This window comes from Echeneis naucrates, chromosome 14, assembly GCF_900963305.1.
Source record: "Echeneis naucrates chromosome 14, fEcheNa1.1, whole genome shotgun sequence".
Taxonomy (NCBI): domain Eukaryota; kingdom Metazoa; phylum Chordata; class Actinopteri; order Carangiformes; family Echeneidae; genus Echeneis; species Echeneis naucrates.
The window spans coordinates 8,588,117-8,608,075 of record NC_042524.1 but is presented as its reverse complement, the minus strand read 5'-3'; the positions used below and the strand labels follow the sequence as shown (position 1 = coordinate 8,608,075).

At 37.8% G+C, this 19,959-nt stretch overlaps 1 protein-coding gene across 4 annotated transcripts; it reads left to right on the top strand.

Annotated features, from left to right (window-relative positions):
- Positions 1 to 606: 606 nt before the first annotated feature.
- Positions 607 to 19,753, top strand: p4ha2 (procollagen-proline, 2-oxoglutarate 4-dioxygenase (proline 4-hydroxylase), alpha polypeptide 2). 4 transcript variants are annotated; one of them, XM_029518864.1, is made up of 16 exons: positions 607 to 703; positions 6,333 to 6,432; positions 7,634 to 7,730; positions 8,813 to 8,964; positions 10,497 to 10,634; positions 11,640 to 11,879; positions 12,657 to 12,853; positions 13,325 to 13,501; positions 13,779 to 13,849; positions 14,177 to 14,276; positions 14,737 to 14,790; positions 15,293 to 15,352; positions 15,419 to 15,484; positions 16,612 to 16,680; positions 17,193 to 17,289; positions 18,639 to 19,753. In XM_029518864.1, the coding sequence occupies exons 2-16, from the start codon at positions 6,351 to 6,353 to the stop codon at positions 18,707 to 18,709; spliced, it is 1,671 nt and encodes a 556-aa protein (XP_029374724.1). In that variant the 5' UTR covers positions 607 to 703; positions 6,333 to 6,350; the 3' UTR covers positions 18,710 to 19,753. The 4 variants fall into 4 exon arrangements, with proteins under 4 accessions (XP_029374724.1, XP_029374726.1, XP_029374725.1 ...); XM_029518866.1 differs by lacking the exon at positions 18,639 to 19,753 and adding an exon at positions 18,144 to 18,593; XM_029518865.1 differs by lacking the exon at positions 15,293 to 15,352.
- Positions 19,754 to 19,959: the final 206 nt, after the last annotated feature.

The window sequence follows — 19,959 nt, the reverse complement described above, 5'->3', positions numbered from 1 at the left end:
CATGGTGCAAAATGCTGCATCAAAGCTCACATTGCTTTATTTCCTTGTCTGGTTTCTCTCCACAACGTTCAGCATCACAGACGTCCAATATGTGCTTTATGTAAATTCGTGTTCTATAAACTGATTACTATAGCTGTCAAATAAATGAAGTGGAGTGGACGTTTAAACTACAATAAACATCTTCAAGTCAAATTCACTAAAAATACTCACTTTATTAGAAGAGTTAGAGTTAAGTTTTTAGGGTCCCAGTCTGAAAAAGTAAAACAATTAAATATTCCCCTGTTTTGTTAGTATTAGAGGCATTAAACTCTTTTTTGCACTCTTTCTGTTCTGGACTTTTTAAAAAATATTTCAGGGTTTGTGTGTTAGCTGCTTTTAAGACATTTTTGCGTCAGCATTTGGAAGTATAACGGCCTGATAACAACAACAACTATAATAATAATAATAATAATAATAATCAACAATTTTCTTCATCACCTGGACGTGCATCCCAAAAGCCGGAGTTCAGTTGGTGCACTTGAAGGCAGCAGAAGAAAAGCCATGGAGGAATGTGCTTGCGCTTCTACTCGAAGCATTAAGGTGAGTCCTCCGGGAGGTTCTGTACGTGGCAGCGGCAGAAAGCCGTCTGAACGCTCTTCATTTCGGGGCTCCGTCGACCAGACAGCTCGCTGTGGCTCTGCCTTGCAAACCCGACAGAGTGAAGGTAAGAAACATGAAATATCGTCCATTTCCAGCTCCCGACGGGGGCTGAGCCCGCTGAGCCCGGACCGGGTCCAACAGGTTTATGGTGTTTTGTTTGTTTGTCCGGACGTGGAGAAGTCCGAGGTGTGTGTCGGCGGTACGGGACGGAGAAAACACCCGGCACATGTGTCGCTAAGTCTGGCTTTGGATCCGAAGTGTTTGCCGCACTTGAAGGCGAAACCCGGTCACAACGTTTGGACAGACCTGAAGAAAGTTTGAGCAAACTTTGTGTCCGAGCATCGCTCTGTTTAAAAACCTGCAGCCCGCAGCAGAGATCCGGAGACGGGACTTTCTAGAAAAGACTGTTCCCGGACTGACGTCACCGGCCCGACTGCTGTCCAGCTGGAGGTGATGAACAGATCCAGAGAGAGCCAGACTGAAAGCTGACTCACATCTACAGCCCTGACTCCCCCGAAGTTACCCTGAAATCATTTCATCAAGTCCCTTTGCACTGTGGTACCAAGCAAAACCCTACAACAATCACTAATAATCACAATGAAATACATTCAAAGTAGCGAAGTCACGTTAAAGAACCTGGAATCAAGATTTATTTTTATTTTTAAGTAAAGTGAAAACTGCTGCGAAGCATTTCACACTACATGTTGAACTGATTGTATCAGCTGCAGAATTTCAGAGATGCCACTGGAGGTTTGACACTATTAGAGCTGGTGTCTGTGAGAATATGTCAGCCATGCAGCTGATGATAATGGTGATTTCCATTTTTGTCTAACCTGTTGATTAATCTCTTCAGTGCAAATCATGCAAAATGCTACATCACACGCAGTCCCAATGTGAAGTGTTGTAGGTATACCAGGTGAGTGATGGCACTAATGGTTTATGGCAGCTAATAAAAACATTAGGTAATAATCAGAGGGATGCTGCAAATCTATTTATAGAAGATGGTGGGGCCCTCTGTTGGATCTGTTATGATTTTCTCCATTCTGGTTGTGTCTCTTTATTATAATCTCTAAACCAAAACATGTCTAAATGCCTGAGAGATTTATTATTTATCATAACACACATCTCCTGTGGAATTCAACGTTACTTATAGGAGCTCTCATGGTTTACATACCAATGAGGTTTTTGGGAGTGAATGGTGTGTTTGTGCACTCTCCCACACAAAAAGAAACGTGTAGGTGTAAGTGGGAGCGCGCTCGTGTCCATATGTGTTTTGGGGCCTCTTTATGTTCATGCTCAGTCTGAAAGGAAGCACATTCTGAACAGGAACAGATGAAGTTTTTGGAAAAACTGCATTTTGGCTAGTAAGTACTGTTTTTATCACAGTCTGGCTGTGATTGTCCCTTAAAGTAATCTTCATCACACCTATTTTTTTTTTTTTTACCAGCATCTTGGCTTCCAATGTCTCTCCGCTCTCATTCCTTCTGTGACTAATTTTCCTTTTCTATCAACCCCATATGGTCAGCATAAATCTTCTAAAAATCTTCATGTTTTTGGAAGTGTTTCGCCATAGAAATTTACTACACTACACTACTTTCCTTCCGGATATTCCCTAGTGCACAGGGTCAGATAAGCCATGTTGGAAACGATCCCTTTCTTTGTCTTGGGGCAGAAATTAAATACCACTGTTCACACCTGATGTAATATTTAGTGGAAGTGAAAGTCAAAGTAAGGCTTTTTTTTGCGCAAGTGCGACATTGCCTGAAGAGTAACCGGCCATAATGACATATTTTTTTCTTAGCAAATAATCATTCAAAATTTAAAGACACAGTCATCAAAGCCTGACATCCTGAGCACCACGTTGACTGGAACAGATTTATTTTAATGTATTTACAGTCTATATGTGCAGGAGTAGTTGGTCTTCTACCCGCAGTTCAGATTAAAATGCATGCAGAAACAGCAAGTTTGAGTTTGAAATAGTTGTTTTTTTTTTTTTTTTTTTGCTAAAGGAGCGTCATCGCTTCAGCGCTGACAGGCAGGGATTGTTTGAGCATGTTCACAGCCTGTTCATTAGTGTGTGTGTGTGTGTGTGTGTGTGTGAATGCCATGAATACATAAATCTGATTCTGGCATGCAGCTCCCTTTTACTAATACGCTGTTTCCTCACTCCACCTTAGTTTTACCAAAATACCAGAATCTGGCATTGCTGCCAAAATGTAATGTAGAAAGATTGTGAACTTCAAACGTCAAAAAGGCCTTGGTGGCTATTTAATGATGGAAGGAGGATGCTCTTCACATTTGAAAACTGCAGCTCTTACATTAGATTGCAATTAGTTTGGAAGTCTGGCTTTGCTAGCTCAACTTGCTCAGGTAACTCAGTGTGGGATATGCATTTTTATCAGAGTCAGGCAGTTTAACCAATTTACGTTCCTTTCCCTTTTCATGTCTCATCTTTATATTTTCCCATTGCACTTCCTATGCATTACAATATTCTGTAGATTTGATTCTGAATGAACAATTTACTTTACAAAATAAATGTACTTTAATTATTGAAGCTGAATAAAAGGCCATATGGGCCAATATTAATGTATTGCATCACTTGTCCTCATGTTGAGTTTTGGTCAGGCTCCTGTTTAGAAAATATTTATGAAATGTTTTTTTGTCTGGAACAAATGATGGGAAAAATCAATTTCGTTCATAATTAATTTGAGAAATAGACCTTATCCCCATTTTGGCATATGTTTTAAATGTGGAAAAAAAGAGATAATAATTTTAAAAACCTCTTTTCTCTGTGGATTTGTTTTAAAGTGTGGTCCAGTGGACAGGAAGTGGAGGTTGTACTCCCTGAAGAAAATTTTGCTCCTAAGAAACATTGGATCCAGACCATTTTGCCAGACAGTGTGTTGTCTGATTCCTTATCTCTCTCATGGAACAACTCTGTAAAAACATCATCAATGCCAAATCAACTTTCTGTCCTCTCACGCAATGTCACACCATAGCTCCTTCCTTTTAGTCCCACATTCACCAGAAATGCCAGAAAAGGGTCAAGATGGGGGGGCATTGGGTAGTAAATGTAACAGGCCTCTTTCCAGGAATGTGACAGGGGTGTTACAGCCTGTAACAACAGGCAGGCCTGTGTTTGGGCTGGGCAATAGCGCAGGCTGTAAATGACAGGGAGAGAGCTTTGTTCCTCTCACTTATAGTTAAGGACTGTGGTAATCGTTATCTGGGCCACTACAAACGTGCTCTTATCCAATGCACTGGAAGCTAAATAAGTGCTAGTAGGAATACGTCTTCCTGGGAAAAGGTTGATGGTTTGGTTTTTATTCACTGTGCAGACAGCAATGCTTTGACACAAATTTTCTGCTTCCATGGATGAACCCCTTTGAGAGGCATCGAATCCAATTAATCACCATGCTCATGCAAGCATAACCAATATGCATTCAATCTTCACAATAATTGTGTGATGATTGGGAAAGTAATGAGTATACAAGGCACAGCGTATCTAAGAGAGAGGATGACTTTTCTCAGAAAATGAGATGCTGAAGTGCTTTCACTCATAAGCCAAAAACTAACACCAAGTATGTGTTGGTCTGAATTTTGGCCTCGACATATACCGAAATATTTCATACACTCAATTTGGTACAGTCCAGGAGAAATAACTGTAATTGTAAAAGCTAAAAGAGAATGCAGAAAATACGTTCTCACCAACATAATTTCTAAGAGTAGGTTTGCTGTTCAAAATGTCTGAGAGGTTTTCTTTATATTTAAAAAGGAATCATGCAAGATGTTTTTTGTTTGTTTAACTGAATTGTGACTGATCACAAATGTCACTTAAAAAGTTTAACTGCCGTTTTTATAGAGTTTACATGTTAAAACTTAACAAAAACTGGCAGACAAATTGACCACTGAGCTGAATGAGGTCTTTCCTGTTTAATCCTGTTTTATATTAAGGTTAAATGCCAGTTTGCAGTCTTGCTGTTCACACTAGAAGTGTGAAGTCAACTAGGGGTCAGGCAAAAGAACTGAATGAGTCCTCCATGTGAGCCTTGCAGGTCTGAAACTCACTGGTAAACAGAACCATTTTTCACAGTGACTCCCTAAATGCTTTTCACAGCTCTTTAACAGTAATAATATTGGTTAGTAGCAGATGGCAGTTTGTATTGATAAAACAAATAAACGAAATTCTGTTACACTATATTACCATTTCAAAGGATCCTCTGAACATTAAGTAATTGGCCAATGTGTGTTTTTGTTCAGTGTTTCTTTCCCTGGAGCATTTTCATTGACATTTTGTCCTGCAAATGTATTTCGCCTGTTGTGGCTGACTCCCTCTTTGACATTATGTTGGGGTCTTAGTTATGAAAGATCTAAATGAAGTCCTTCCAATTAATGTATTAACATTGACATGACTTGTGTTATCAAAAGAAAGCAGTGCGCTTAGCCAGTCATCCATGTGAAATAGCTTCTTCACCTCAAGCAGATTTCTCACGAAGTGATTCCTGCAGTCAAGTTGCCACTTTCCTGCTTTTCTCCCTCACTAAGCTGGTGATTAGATACTGATGCAGACAAAAGTATGTGTTGCGCATGTATATATGCGTGCTGGCATTTCCACATATGTACGTGTGAGCAGTCATTACTGATGACACTGATGAAGGGGAATTAGACAAAATCCAAGAGGAGAAAGTGGAGCAGTGAAACTTCACAAGCAAAGCTGGCCTCAGTGCTGGACTGTGAACTGGGAGTTTCTGCCAATAAATACATCATCGTTTTAGCTTGTTTTTCATTGTTTTTTAGCTTCAGTTATTGTTGGCTGTGGAGCTCATGTTCCTTTTGCCTTAGATAATGCTATTACTCATTTGAAAGATGAATGTTAGTGAAGGCAACGTGGCAACATCTCATGAGAAATGGGCAATGAACCCAAAACGAAAAGATGTTACCCAGCTGTTTGCACTGAAACTACTATCTAACTTACTGTATAGTTCAAATGCAGTTGTAGATCTATAAAGGCTGAGTCAGTACGTACATTTCTGCACTGCAAGCTCTGGTTATCCAGTTATACGGGATCTGCAGCTCTTCTTATAGTCAACAACATTTTTATTAGATATTTGGAGGCAAAGTTTGGCTCTGAACTAGATCACTGAAAGGAGGAACTAACTGACCTCTGATGAACCAGATGTCTTTATATTTCCTGATTTTGTAATATCAGTTTGAATCATTTGGCTTTTTATGTACATTCCAGACAGTATGCAACTCAAAAACAGAGTGTTTTTATTCCCAAAAAAACTCTCTTCCCAATCTGTCTTTATTATTCTCTCACAATGAGTACTGGGTAATGAGGCCAAGAGGACAGCTTGTTTCCAGGCAATGAAGGAATCAATACTGGAAATGTTGAATGTTGTCACACCGGTAGTTGCTTTTTGTGGAAATGCAGCATAATCAAAAAAGCTTTGGACTCACGGTAATAAAAACTCTTACGTTTATTTTTACACCTTGTTCCAGAAAAGATGGACTGTAGAGCAAATAATGTTTGGTGGCAGTTTATAGCCAACGTGGTTGATTAATGGTTTTGGGGGAAAAAAAAATCTTCCCATGTGTAAAACAAACTCCTTTGTTTTACAAGAGTGTTTTACAACATTTTGCAAGTGTCCTCAGATTATGTGACAATTGTCATGATATTGTTTTTCTTGCAGGTTATAGAAAAAACCAGAATGGGGAAGTCCCTGTTTTTCATCTCCTGGACTCTGCTCTGCTGCTGCTGGACCACACAGGCAGAGATCTTCACCTCTATAGGTACATGGAGCTGTTATTTTTATTAAATCAAAATTTACGGTTTCTTGATACAGTTTACCGAAGACTCAGTCTTTCCTTTCTGATCCAATATTTTCCTATAATTATGTGTTGTGAACTCAAATTGCCATTGATGCACAGTGATTATACTGTATACTAAACTAAGGGTGTACTTTTTAATCGGGCAAGTGCAGCTTTCTGTGGAAAAGTGACTGAGCTCTACAGGGAGGAAAACACTTTTCAGCTCAATCTTTTATTTGCCATATAACCAGTTTTAAATAGAGGATATTTATTTATAGACAACCTGAAAACAAATAGTTATAGTTCACAAAATCTTTTTTCAAATTTGAGAAAAGATGGTTTAGTTTTGTACCATGTTCCACTACTAATATTTCTAAGAGAGAAAAAATACAGCATGACTTACATCAACATGATTTAATGCTTAGGATCTGGTACACAATAGAATCTCCACATTTAAGTCCTGTGGACGTGTGCAGGTCAAAATCCATGTCCAAGGAGGAGGATATTCTGAATTTTAGTGCGTTACACAACAGTGATTTGGACTTTCCAATGCTCCACAATTGAGCCCCAGTAAATTCCCCAGCTCTTAAAATTTCCTCCACTACCATTTAACCATCTTCTTTCCTTTGCACATTATGCATCCCATCAGTCGACAAGCTGCCTCTCATGAGTTAAGCAGCCACTTCAATCACTCTGATTTACTACACTTGGCCGGTCTGTTAGACATTTGCGTGCAGTGTTTTTTCATTGTTCCTCTTCCTAGGCAACCTCAGTCAATCACTCACAGCTGCACATTTCCCTGAAACTGTTTACTACGCACACCACACTTCAGCCATCTCAAAGGTTCATGAATGAGTGCTGCAGTTTTGCTGAGTAATTCTATACAATCAGTGTCTCAGAGTCTGTGACCGAGGATCTATTTTTAATTGAGTCTGAGGCAAAAGTGATGCGAAAAATAAATTTTATTGGTACTAAAAAGTAAGAGCAGCACTAGCAACACACTCACTGCAAAGATTCTTTGTTTAATTAAACCAAAATATGAACATTGGTTAAAATATCTCTGACTTCGCACAACAGTTTTTGAGTTAATAGTAAACTTGGTATTGAAGTCATTTTAGTATCTTAGTAACTGAGCATGAATTCTCAATTATTCATCTCTGACTCTGTATCTATCTCTCTGCAGGCCAAATGACAGACTTGATTTACACAGAAAAGGAACTGGTCCAGTCTCTGAGGGAGTACATAAAAGCAGAGGAGTCCAAGCTGGCTGCAGTCAAAAGGTACATTCTATGAAGAGCCTGAGAACTAACTACCTCTAGTACAGTTTGTACAGTTTTAGCTGCCTTAGAGCTACCTGGATACATTGGCTTTATACTTTTACCACATTTTATGACACAGAGAGATTTTGCACTTTACTACAATTATCTGACAGACCTGGCATACATAGAACATCAGACGCTCGTTAAAGATAATTTAATGTTAAACCAGCCTCTTTGCCTTTTGGCCCAAGTCTTCAATGATCATGTTTCCAGATGGGTGAGATTGATTTTCTCAGTTTCTCATAGTTTATCAAAACCTTATAAAAACACAACTGTTTTGGGATGTAAGAAGTGAAATTGAATATTGCGCAAAGCATGAGGAAGGAAACACGTTTCTTTAGCTCTTTCTTTGGTTGCATGTCGATCACCACATTCCCCCTCAGAATTATGTGATAAGCCTTTCAAGGAGCTTGACCTCTAGTCTTAGAAAAACTGTAAAGAAAGGCTAAAAAAGATTGAATGACAATGGCCAGTTTAATGCAGAACAAGAAATTTAAACTTGCCATAAATTGGTCGTAGTGCTGATAAAACTTATTACTTTTACAAAGACCTTGGATGCAAAACCTTTACTTGTAATTGAATGTTTCAACAATGGTGTGTTGGTACTTCAGTAAAGAATCGAAGTATTTTGCCCCACCACTGTCTGCCACTATGTTTCTAATGTGTCTTGTAATTTAGATGGATATAGATAGATAATTTCAACATATATGCCTTGTTTTGTAAGAAGGATTAAGAGATTCAAATTATGTCTGTGTCACTGACATGTTTTGGAAATATTAAGAATATCTGTTTTAGCATCAGGACTAAATGTTTATATCTGCTACATTAACCATAAACAGATATTCATATCTGACCTTGAACTGCTGTTGAAGTTACATTTTTCATTTGTTGCAACACAACTCGAGTTTCTTTTATTTTTTTTATTTTTGTAAGTTAAATCAGTGTGAAATATGTTGAATGTCTACTCTGTCCTTACAAAAATTAATTTCGATAATCTGAAAAACTGGGGTTTTCACTGTCACCACACCACCTCTGTCTTTTAGCTGGGCCAATAAACTTGATGCTCTGACCAGAGTGTCCACCTCTGACCCAGAGGGGTACCTCGCCCACCCAGTAAATGCCTACAAACTGATGAAGAGACTCAACACAGAGTGGTCTGAACTGGAGAGCTTGGTGCTTGAAAACCCCTCAGATGGTAATGAAATTTCCCCAAAAACAGCATGTGGATGATGGACAACTGGATCAGATTACTGTGATTGCTCTGCTTGGAGCATCACTGTTTTCTGTATCTCTGTATCATTGTGTCTATGGATGTGTGTGTAACCACACACACTGTGTCATGTATTAAATTACATTTTACTCTAACCAAAACAGGTATGTCAGTTTGCTGCCTTGGATAAATTTCACACTCTTGGATTCTAGTCTTTTTCTTAGCTGTTGACACTGCAGACGTTCTACCTTATAATATTTCCTCACACTGTATGGTGCATTTGAAGGGCAGCATTCACAACTTTTTCTGGGAGCAGAGTAGTTACAGCTTTGACTGCAGAGTGGAGATTTCTGTTGTGCTGCTCATCTCAAATACTCAAGACGGGTGTCTCTTGTATCTGCAGCTGTTCTTCATCTCCGCATATTTTGGCCATGTTCTCTTTGCATGTGTGAGCTTGGACATGGAAATGTGTGCATGTTTTGACAAAGGGCTGTATCTGTCAAGCAGATGAAGCAAACATGAAAGTGTATTGGGTGCCATTCAAGTGAATCTGCAGACGTGGCCATGAGTCATTTTCCTTTGTCAGCATTTTCCTTCATTCTTAAAGGAAGCTAAAAGAAAATTTGGCACTGAGATAGAAAATCATTATGAAATGTGTTGCTTTGACAGTCGTGAATCGTTGACCTTATTTGCTTTGGCATTTCAGTGTAGGAAGTCGTCTTTTAATTACATCAATCCAATAATAAACAAAGAAATTTGTCTTCATTAGCCATACAAAAGAGACACTGAACTGACTCTGATTATAAGGTACAGGCAACATGAGGATAATATTAGTCTTTCTGAGGTTAGAACAGACTCTGAATCACTCACAGAAAGTCAGGGACTGCTGACTTCTTTGTTACCTTTTTGTCTTCATAATAATTTTTTTTTCGCAGACACGGTGAGGCAGGAAAAGAAAGAATAACTACAAAGACAAAGGCCCGTTAGAAGAAACAGGGTGATTTGCCATTTTATTGTTCAATGTATTTAAATTTGATTAAGTAAAATCTGTGCAAATTATATTACTCTTAAATGGAAGTGGGAATTTAACCTAATCTCAGCAATTTAAATATAAGGATAAATTAAACTAAGTAGATAAAGAGTTTAAAAGTTAAAAGTTTCAATCAGAGTTCAATATTGGTGTATCTTTTCTCCAACTATGTTGATTTCATAAATGTCTGCTTTCACTTGAAGTACGTCTTCTTCTGAGACCTCTTTGTGTGCATGTGTCTGTGTGTGTGCAGATAGTGATGTTATCTATGAAATGGCCATTGGTTTGTATCAGAGTGATACAAAGTAGCTAAGCTAATTTCATTTTATTAGCACGAACAGTACAACAAATAGTTAAGCGAACTAAACTGTTTGTACTTTTTAGGAAACCTTTTTTTTTTTTTGCCTGAAGTTGCTTATTTATGGTGAAGTTGAACATTTACCTGGTCTGACATTTACAGTTTAACCCTCTCTGACTTTGTTTTCAGGGTTCATTTCCAACATGTCCATACACAGACAGTACTTCCCAGATGAGGAGGATGAGACGGGTGCAGCCAAGGCATTGATGCGTCTTCAGGACACGTACCAACTGGATTCTGAAGCATTTTCAAAAGGAAAGCTGCCAGGTAACCGAGACCTGTGCAGCAATTTTATAATTTGTAAAGAAATTAATAATGCATTTGTTAGATATGGATATGTAGTAATTTTAAAAGAAAGAGGGAAAGGTATATAAAGGTATATTAATTGGTTTATTTATTTATTTATTTATTTTACTGGTGTGTTTGTGTGTTGGATTTCAAATTTCCTGACAGGTTCCATTGTTTTAAAATGAAGTCATAGCCAGTCCTCACTTTCAAATAGCTTGGTTTTGGCTAGCCATAAGTGCAGGTTATTTTTGAGTTGCTACTTTGGTTTTGGGACATGTGATAAAGAGTCTGAGCAATATTCAGAACTGACTTCACCAGTCCTCTTTCATACTGACAGGAGTCATAAATCCTAATAAAATGTTCAACTAACTAATAATAAATGGTAACTGAAGATGCACTTGAAATAAATTTGGTAGATTAAAGCTCTAGCCCCACCCCAGTGGCACTGTGTGGTAAATCAGGGTTTAGCACAGGTGTGCAGGTGTGCAGAGCCGATTTATGCCGATAGAAGTATGTGTTTGTTTTATAAGCCTGTTATTGTGTATCTACTTCATTTTATTTTTTTATTGTGAACTAGGGATGTATGATGTTATTGGTACACCCCATATCTGCTCTAAGGAAGTGTTTCCTTGCCTCGGTGTTGCCAGGTGCTTGTTCATGGAGATATTTGTCTGGTCTTCTTAAATTAATCTTAAAGAGCTTGGTCTAGACCTGCTCTATGTAAAGTACCCTTGATGTTTCAGAGTTACATCAAGACAGCTCTGTAAATCAAACATCTAGATTTAATTTGGAAAAATGAACAAACATCTGTCATCTTGCCAATATCTATCTATCTATCTATAAACTGATAAAAATAAGAGCCCAACTTCCTTGCCATGTTCTTGTTGTGTGGGCAACTTATCAGCCACTGGTCATGACTGAATTGTAACAAATATGTCACAGTTGTGATGCATTGTGGTCAATAATTTCATCGAATCCCTACAGGTGTGCAGTACAACGCCATTTTGACAGTGGATGACTGCTACGACATGGGGAAGACGGCTTACAACGATGGAGACTATTATCATGCTGTGCTATGGATGCAACAGTCTCTGAAACAGCTGGATGCTGGGGAGGACGCTGTGGTTTCCAAGGCGGACATTTTAGATTACCTCAGCTACTCTGTTTACCAAATGGGCGACCTGCCCCGAGCCATCGAGCTGACACGCCGACTGGTGGCTATTGGTAAGATGCACCACATTAAAGTGTAGTGATGCAAGAGGTGCAAGCTCCGGTCAGGGACACATTGCATATAATTTCCTTCAGCATCGTCAAGATTTCTTGTAACCATAATTGATGGGTGAATGGGCTCATGGTCTGAGTTCTTGAGGAGCTAAAAAAAGGCACATTTACAAGTATTTAAGGAGCATTGTTGAATTTTTCAGTTTCCTCCCTCCCTTGGTTAGCTGACCAATAAGACCACAGGCTTTCACAGTGGAATAACAGGAGCTGTCTGCTTGCTGTTTCAGTTACACTACAGTCCACCCTCCTCTAACTGGCTCGGTACTCTGTGCTTACTGAAGTAGCAGGGTGTAGTCCTTCCAAAGGGAGAGACGGTGGTTTGTAGCTGTTATTTCAGTGTCTGCCTCATGGGCAGTGATGACAGCTGCAGACCCCCTTTTTTAGGCTGCAGCATATTCGTTTGCTTTTCATGTTAAGCGAATTGAGGAAGAGCAGATGTAGTAGAAACAGACCCTTTTCAGTTTTTGACAAGTCCTGCAAACTTTGAAAATACAGACATGGCTCATACCATTGCAAATCAGAAACAAATTGAAGTAGAAAAAAACATTTAAGAATAAGGCCAAGGGGAGGGGAAAGAAAACATAAACGTTATTCTGCTGTCACATCATGGAGATTCACTTGATGTTCACGTTTTGCATTACTGCACTTCTCCTAACACTTTGTTGACAGCTTCACCTCCTCTTCAGTCCAAATAGCATTTTTTCCCTCTTGTACTGACAGAACCAGGCCACCAGAGGGCAGGAGGAAACCTCCGTTATTTCGAGCGTTTGCTGTCTAAGCAGCTCATCGAGATGAATCAGTCCTACCAGCCTCCCTCCGAGGAGCCCATCCAGCTGGGAACCTACAGCAGACCTCAAGACCATCTGCCTGAGAGAGAGTCCTACGAGGCCCTCTGCAGAGGAGAGGGGCTCCAAATGGTGAGGCAACAAGAGAAAGAGTTATGTTGACAATAGGCAGCATGAAACATGGAGCAGAGAGCTAGTCCAAACAAGTGATCTTTACATCCTTATCTGTATTTAACATTAAGGAGCCATGTGCAAGAATCTGCAGTACAGTGACACAAACACATTACTTACTTCACTTTACTGGATTTTTTTATAATCAAAAACAGTCTTACAAATACAAATACAAAAAATATGTAGCTATTTATTAAATATGTTAATATTGTATGCTGGATGTTTAAGTCCTACATGTTGTAAAACTCCATTATCTCCAGCAGAGGGCAGTCCAGTGAAACCTATCCTCTCCCAAAATGATGAACATAGATATGTTCTTCACAATGATTCTTATCTGCTACATTTACTGGTCCGATTTAGATAATATAAAAAGACACAGGAATAATAAAAAGCAGCTTTATTACTTTCTGCTTATCTTTTTTATTTCACCAGAACGAAGCAAGGCGCAGCCGTTTGTTCTGTCGTTACCATGATGGTAACAGAAACCCTCGTCTCCTACTGAAACCAATGAAGGAGGAGGACGAGTGGGACAGCCCGTACATTGTCCGCTACCTGGACATGTTGTCAAATGAGGAAATTGCGAAGATTAAAGAGCTGGCTAAACCAAGGGTGAGACGAGAAGCAATGAATAAATAATTAATATTTCTGCACTTAACACAAGCCATAACGCAAAACGGGACACAGAACTAAAACTAAAAAAATAAACCTATAAAACTATACTGTGTAACGATTTGTAGAGAGGTTGTAATACTGATGAGCTTTATTATAGATACTGATGCTATAATTTCTTGTTGTGTTACACTGACAGATGGAGATACATTATTTTGACTACTAATTAGCATATAATCTGTAAACACTGAAAAAAGTATTTGTATTCTTTTGTCAGCTTGCCAGAGCTACTGTCCGTGATCCTAAAACTGGAGTACTGACCACAGCCAACTACAGAGTATCCAAAAGGTAACTTACCTTACTTAGGTAAGGCAGAGGACAAATGACTGAAACTTTATATATTACTTATTTACTCATGGCCGCCATTCCAAGTTAAGTGCTCGACCAACTCCAGGGAAAAAAAGTCAAGATGATAATTCTCGTTTATTTTATTTATTTCTTTCTTTTATGAGACGGTGAATTAGGAGTATACTATTTTAGGCAGAAATATACTAATGTGCTAAATTTTTTGACTTGCAGATCAGGGTAAACTAAACTTTGTTGCACGTCACTGGGCAAGCAACAGTGTTTGTTTTTGGTACGTTTATACAAACATAAGTTGTTTTATTTTTTCAGTGCATGGTTGGAAGAAGAAGATGACATTGTCATTGCTAGAGTAAATCAGAGAATAGAAGACATCACAGGCCTTACAGTCACCACAGCAGAGTTACTTCAGGTAATATAGAACCATAGGATTACATGACATTACCGCACCATAATGACACATCCAGTTCATCTGACATCCAGTTTTATGAATGGCAGTTGTATCCACACTATTTAAATTAAGTACAATAGTTCTTAAAAGGACAAAAATTTATAAATAAATTGGAATTTAATTAAAACAAGAATAGGTCAAAGTCTTGTAAATTGTTGGACTGCAGGTCGTCAATGTGCAAAATTCAGTCAGTACTGACAGATGTTCATTTAGTCAGCCTTTCATTCCTTCATTCATTTGTTTATTTGCCATCATAGGATTGTTCCCACTGCCAAAATGTGAATGCAACAAGCGTGTAGTATCCTGTCAACAGAAACAAGGAAGTGATGATTTAGCTTGATCTAGCATGAATGAGTGCAGGGTCATTGGTTTAACAATACATATGTGATCATACAAATCGTCTTTGTCAATAATTGACCAGGTTGCCAACTATGGAGTTGGAGGACAGTATGAACCACATTTTGACTTCTCAAGGGTGAGTTCACACGCAAATGTGTGTAAGTGGAAAATGTATAACATTACCTGACATGTCTCCACTTTATTCATGTCCTGGTCTCCGTAAAGTTTTTATCTTGGACATTCGAGCTGTGGTCTTGCATGTGATTTATAGCTCTATGCATCATACAAAGGTTCACGGCACATAAATGTCCTTTTTAGATATCATATCACTCATTGAGAGTAAGTAGAAAAAGATTAATTGCCATTTTTTGCTGGGGATACCCCTTAAAGTCAACATTAAGCATCCAGTTTTTGATGAAGAGAAGATATTTCATTATCAGCATTATGTGCTATGAAACATGACATTCAGCTATCATTTTGAACTGAGATGTAAATTCTTATTTGTTTGTGATTTGATAATGTGATGTTGCATAATAGAGAAGAATTCTTTTGCTGTTAGTAAAGTTAGTGCCCTTTGTGGCGGGCTCCTACTGTGAGTCTTTTCCTTAAAGGTTTAAACATATAAACATCTGTTGCAGCGCCCTTTTGACAGTAACCTCAAGGTCGATGGAAATAGACTTGCTACCTTCCTAAACTACGTAAGTATTGTGTGTGTGCGCGGCGTCTTCATCGTGTATTTTCACTCTTGAATTTTATCTTTATAGAAAGATGAGCCTGATGCTTTCAAAAGATTAGGCACTGGAAATCGTGTGGCAACTTTTTTGAACTACGTAAGTACGTGTATCCAGTCGCCGTTGATAGAAGCCTGGGGGTGGCAGTCACCTGAAATCTGCGTTTCATCTCTGTGTTTTGTTTTTCAATTTTGGACTTGGATTGATTGACCTTCATAGAGATGCACCAATTGGCATTTGCGTGCCTTACTTGGAAACCTAAAATAGCTTCATGTATTGGGGCAAGTTGCAACATTATGCAAAAAGAATAATCTAAAAAATTATTCCTTTTCGTCAATCAGTTCCAGTACATATTGTGGAGAGTTTTCTAGACCACTCCCCATTAACACGCTGAGTTAGAAGCCTCTTTAATTTACTCTTGTTAACACTGGATGCACAGAATGCAATTACACATTTTTGGTGCAATTTTATATTTTGTTTTTAAATAAGATTTGCAGTTGAATTCTCAGTCAACCTTTAAGTAACTGAAGTTCACTGTGGGGTATATGGTAGTAATAATAGTTTTAATAGTAGCTATTTATTCATGTTCTTTGACAAAACCTATATCGATATGGTATTTCTATCTAAAATACAGTATAATTTTACAGGACATAATACAATTAAATGGTCAATTCCTGTCAAGAAGAAGTAAAGACTACAGAAATAAGGCGATGCGGTTACATTTTATTGATCTAAACATAGCAGACGGCCATACATAAAAAAAAAAAAAAAAGTAGCAAGTAGTTTTTAAGGATTAGTTTTAAGGAAGATCACATTCCCTTCTTTTTCTTTTCAAGTTTTTCTTCAGCTTGCTTGATTTCCCTCACTGCACACACCAACTTTCCTACTGCAAAATGTAGGTGAATTGGTACGTCTTATTTTTAGTATCACAGGATCTTGTTTTTGTTTTTTGTTTTTTTCATCAACTACTAAGAAATTATTTTCTATATTTTCATAATGTGACATACAAAAACTATCATAACTAGAAAATATTTGTTAAAAGTTAGTGTCCTTACACATTTCTTTAATTGGTTATTTCTACTAGCAACATGTGTCATTGACAAGAATAAGAAACGTATGTTTTGCTAAGTACAAATACAGATGTTTTCCCAAGGATTATTTGATGTCAGTGTGTGTTTTGTGAGGAAAGCAAAGAGAAATTGACTAACAACTTATTTTTTCCTCAGATGAGTGATGTGGAAGCAGGGGGTGCCACAGTTTTCCCTGACTTTGGAGCAGCAATCTGGCCTCGAAAGGTGAGTGTGCTTGTGCTTCTGAAAGTATATGGAAGAATGACATTTGGCTCAATTTATTGTTTTTGAGTTCAATTACTTCATACTACTAGTGTCTGTCACGGGACAATAATAATGTAAATTAGTTTCTAGGTCAATATGCAAAGACTTGATTTTTACTGTAAGTTCTGATATGCTTATCCAAGTGGACTTCCTCTTCTCCCATAAGACATGTCTTCAAGATATTATATTGAAGAAAAAGGACATTATGACCTTCCTCTGAATGCATTTGGCCACCATGGAGGGATGGCTGGAGATAGATGCAGACCCCTTTCAGGCAGAACAATGTCTATTGTTCAATATCCATATATATATATAGTTCTTAAAGACTACAGCGGTCAGTATAATACTCTGACCAATGCTCAGCATGAGGCTGCTTACGGTCCTCCTCTCATTACATGCTGCACCCCTGTGTTCCCTCTCTCTTGATTAACAGATGTTGTCATCAGTGTTTCATGCATTTCATTCTTCTACAGGGGACGGCAGTTTTCTGGTATAATCTGTTCAAGAGTGGAGAGGGAGACTATAGGACCAGGCATGCAGCCTGTCCAGTCCTAGTAGGAAGTAAATGGGGTGAGTAAAAGTTCAGAATCATCATATTTAACGATTGGTATTTTGTTTTGGATTGGAAAATGTATGACTGAAATTGAAATGAGACAAGATAGTATTTGGAGAACAAAAACCATAAATATAAATCAGCTCATCTTTAGATAAATAAATAATTTGCATATTTCATTATCTCAAAACTGCTTTTGGCACAATTAAACCATGAAATTGCATTTAGTTCTGCCTGCATGCTCACATTTTCAGTCCGTATCATTATAAATTTATGTCTCTATTTCATATTTTCATTTACTATTGTCAGTTTCTGGTAATTGTCAGGAGAAAAAACACAAGCACATATGGACTCAAAAACAGACATTATAAATGCTGATTTGTAATTATCAAGAGGTTTTAAGCTCTGACAATAAATACTGATGCATATGAAAGGTAATGGGTGATGCCAATGTTTTCTAATTACAAAATGATATTCAACAGATACATTTAGCTCTAGCTCGATAACCCAGGGATCCTGTCAGTAGCCTTATCTGTATTATTCTGTGTGTTTATGCCACCTTGATTCAACTGGTGGGGAAGTAGCTGACAGTGACCACAGTTGCTGGAGCTTCCTGTTACATTTAGGATCACTATGTGCTGCTGCAGATCCTTTTTCAGCTTGTCAAAGACCACAGTTCTAGGCCAAAGAGACAAACTTTACATCTTTACAATCATAAGTCCAACATCTCCCAGAGAGACATAATCTTTTTTTTTTTTTTTTTTGGGGGGGGGGGGGGGGGGGGGGGTAGTAACAGGCAAACATCTGAGGATGATTGTGATTTGACCATGAGTCACATGTATGTGATCCAGGGTTCTCTTGTTTGTCACAGCATGAAACAGGCTTATGACTTCACAAGAATGACACAAGCTGTTTAGAGAAGGACTGAAGAGCCTCTTCTACTGTATGTTCTGACTATGCTTGTAGCTCATAAAACCACAATCTGGAAATGATTGATATGTGTCTGTAAATATTTTGTAGAAAATCACAAACAATTATACCGTCTAAAATTTAATAGTACCCATTTGATCTTTATAAATCCCAGTTAATCCAAAGTGAGAGCTCTCTAAAATAGTCCATACGTTTTTATGTGGTTAGATTAACATGGAGCCTTCCTCTGCAAATAAATGTACACACTTGCAAAATATATAGTGTTCTTTTTTCTTTTTTTTCTTTTTTTTTTCCAGAAATTGTATAGATCATTTAGATATGAGTAAATGCATTTTTGCAGGAACCACTATGTCAATAATTACTAACACCGGTTTAGCTGGCTTGGCAATTCTTGTCCCCACATGTTTTTTTTTGTTTTGTTTTTCTGTTTTGCCAGTGTCAAACAAGTGGATCCATGAGCGGGGACAAGAGTTCAGGAGACCCTGTGGTCTGACAGAAGTGGACTGAAGTTTGAGCCGCATTTAAGGAACAACTCACACACAAACATGTACATGTGCCATAGTGCCTTCCTTTCAGCAATAATGAGACACTCAAACACTTTTCAACACTAAAATAGGTTCTCTCTCCCGTCACCTGTCAAAATGATTAACAAATGTTCTTTGAGAATATTGTGACACTGGTAAGCAAGCTCTGACTGGATAATGTTAAATTCTCTGTCATGTCTCCCCAGGCCACTCCCATCTGATTTTTTTTTCTTTTTTTTTTTTCTCTCTCTTCCTGTCAATAGGATTAGCTAAAAAGCCAAAATATCAGCTCAGGTTTAAAGCCAAACTTTAAATAATGGTTTATCCAAATGTATGAATCCATCGCCAACCCTTTCTTTTCATACCACAAAAATAGTTGTTTTAGTTCTCAGATCAACTGTTTCTCTCAGACTACTTACTGGCAGCTTTGTAACTTTTCAGTTCAAAGCATCAGCACTGGAGTGGCTTTTGAAGACTTATTTCAATTGAAAATCCACGTTTTATAAAGAGAATAACAGAATTTTGTGGAAAAAAAAATTACATTTCTAAATAAGAAACATCAAATAGGTGAGGAAAAAGGAAAATCTTCAATTGTTTCTTTAAATAAAAAAAAACAAAAAAACAAGGGCTTTGGAAATGAACTTTTTTAAAGCCAGCTGTAGACTGAATGTCCTGCATTCACTTATTGCATTTGACACCAAAGTTAACCATTAATTACCTTTGTAGTTCTAAAGTATGAACACAAATAGAAATGTCCTTTATTGGGTTATTTTATTTTGGAAGCAGTATTAAAAAACAAACAAACAAAAAAAAACTATAACAAAATAATATAATGTAGTTTGGACCATCATTGCTAAACTGAAATTTCACACCAATACCCTTTTTCTTCCTTGTTCATCATTTCTTTTCCCTGTCAGAAATATTTCAAATCATGTCCAGGACATTTTATTTATATCTTGTTTAAGTTATTTCATTGTTGTTTCATTAAGATGGCAAACAAACAAGTCAATAAACAGTGGCTTTTATAAGAAAAGTTTTTCCTTCCACTTACTGTTTTCATGTTTTCCCACAATGACTCAAAGTGTTCTTGGTGCTTACAGTTCATTCATGATGTGCTTTACCAGAAACATACTGCGAAAAAAGAGACTACTGTTGATCTGTATAATGTTTGTACATTGTGGCATAAATAGCAGAAACAGGAGTAGATGTGGATATCACACACTTTTCAGATGC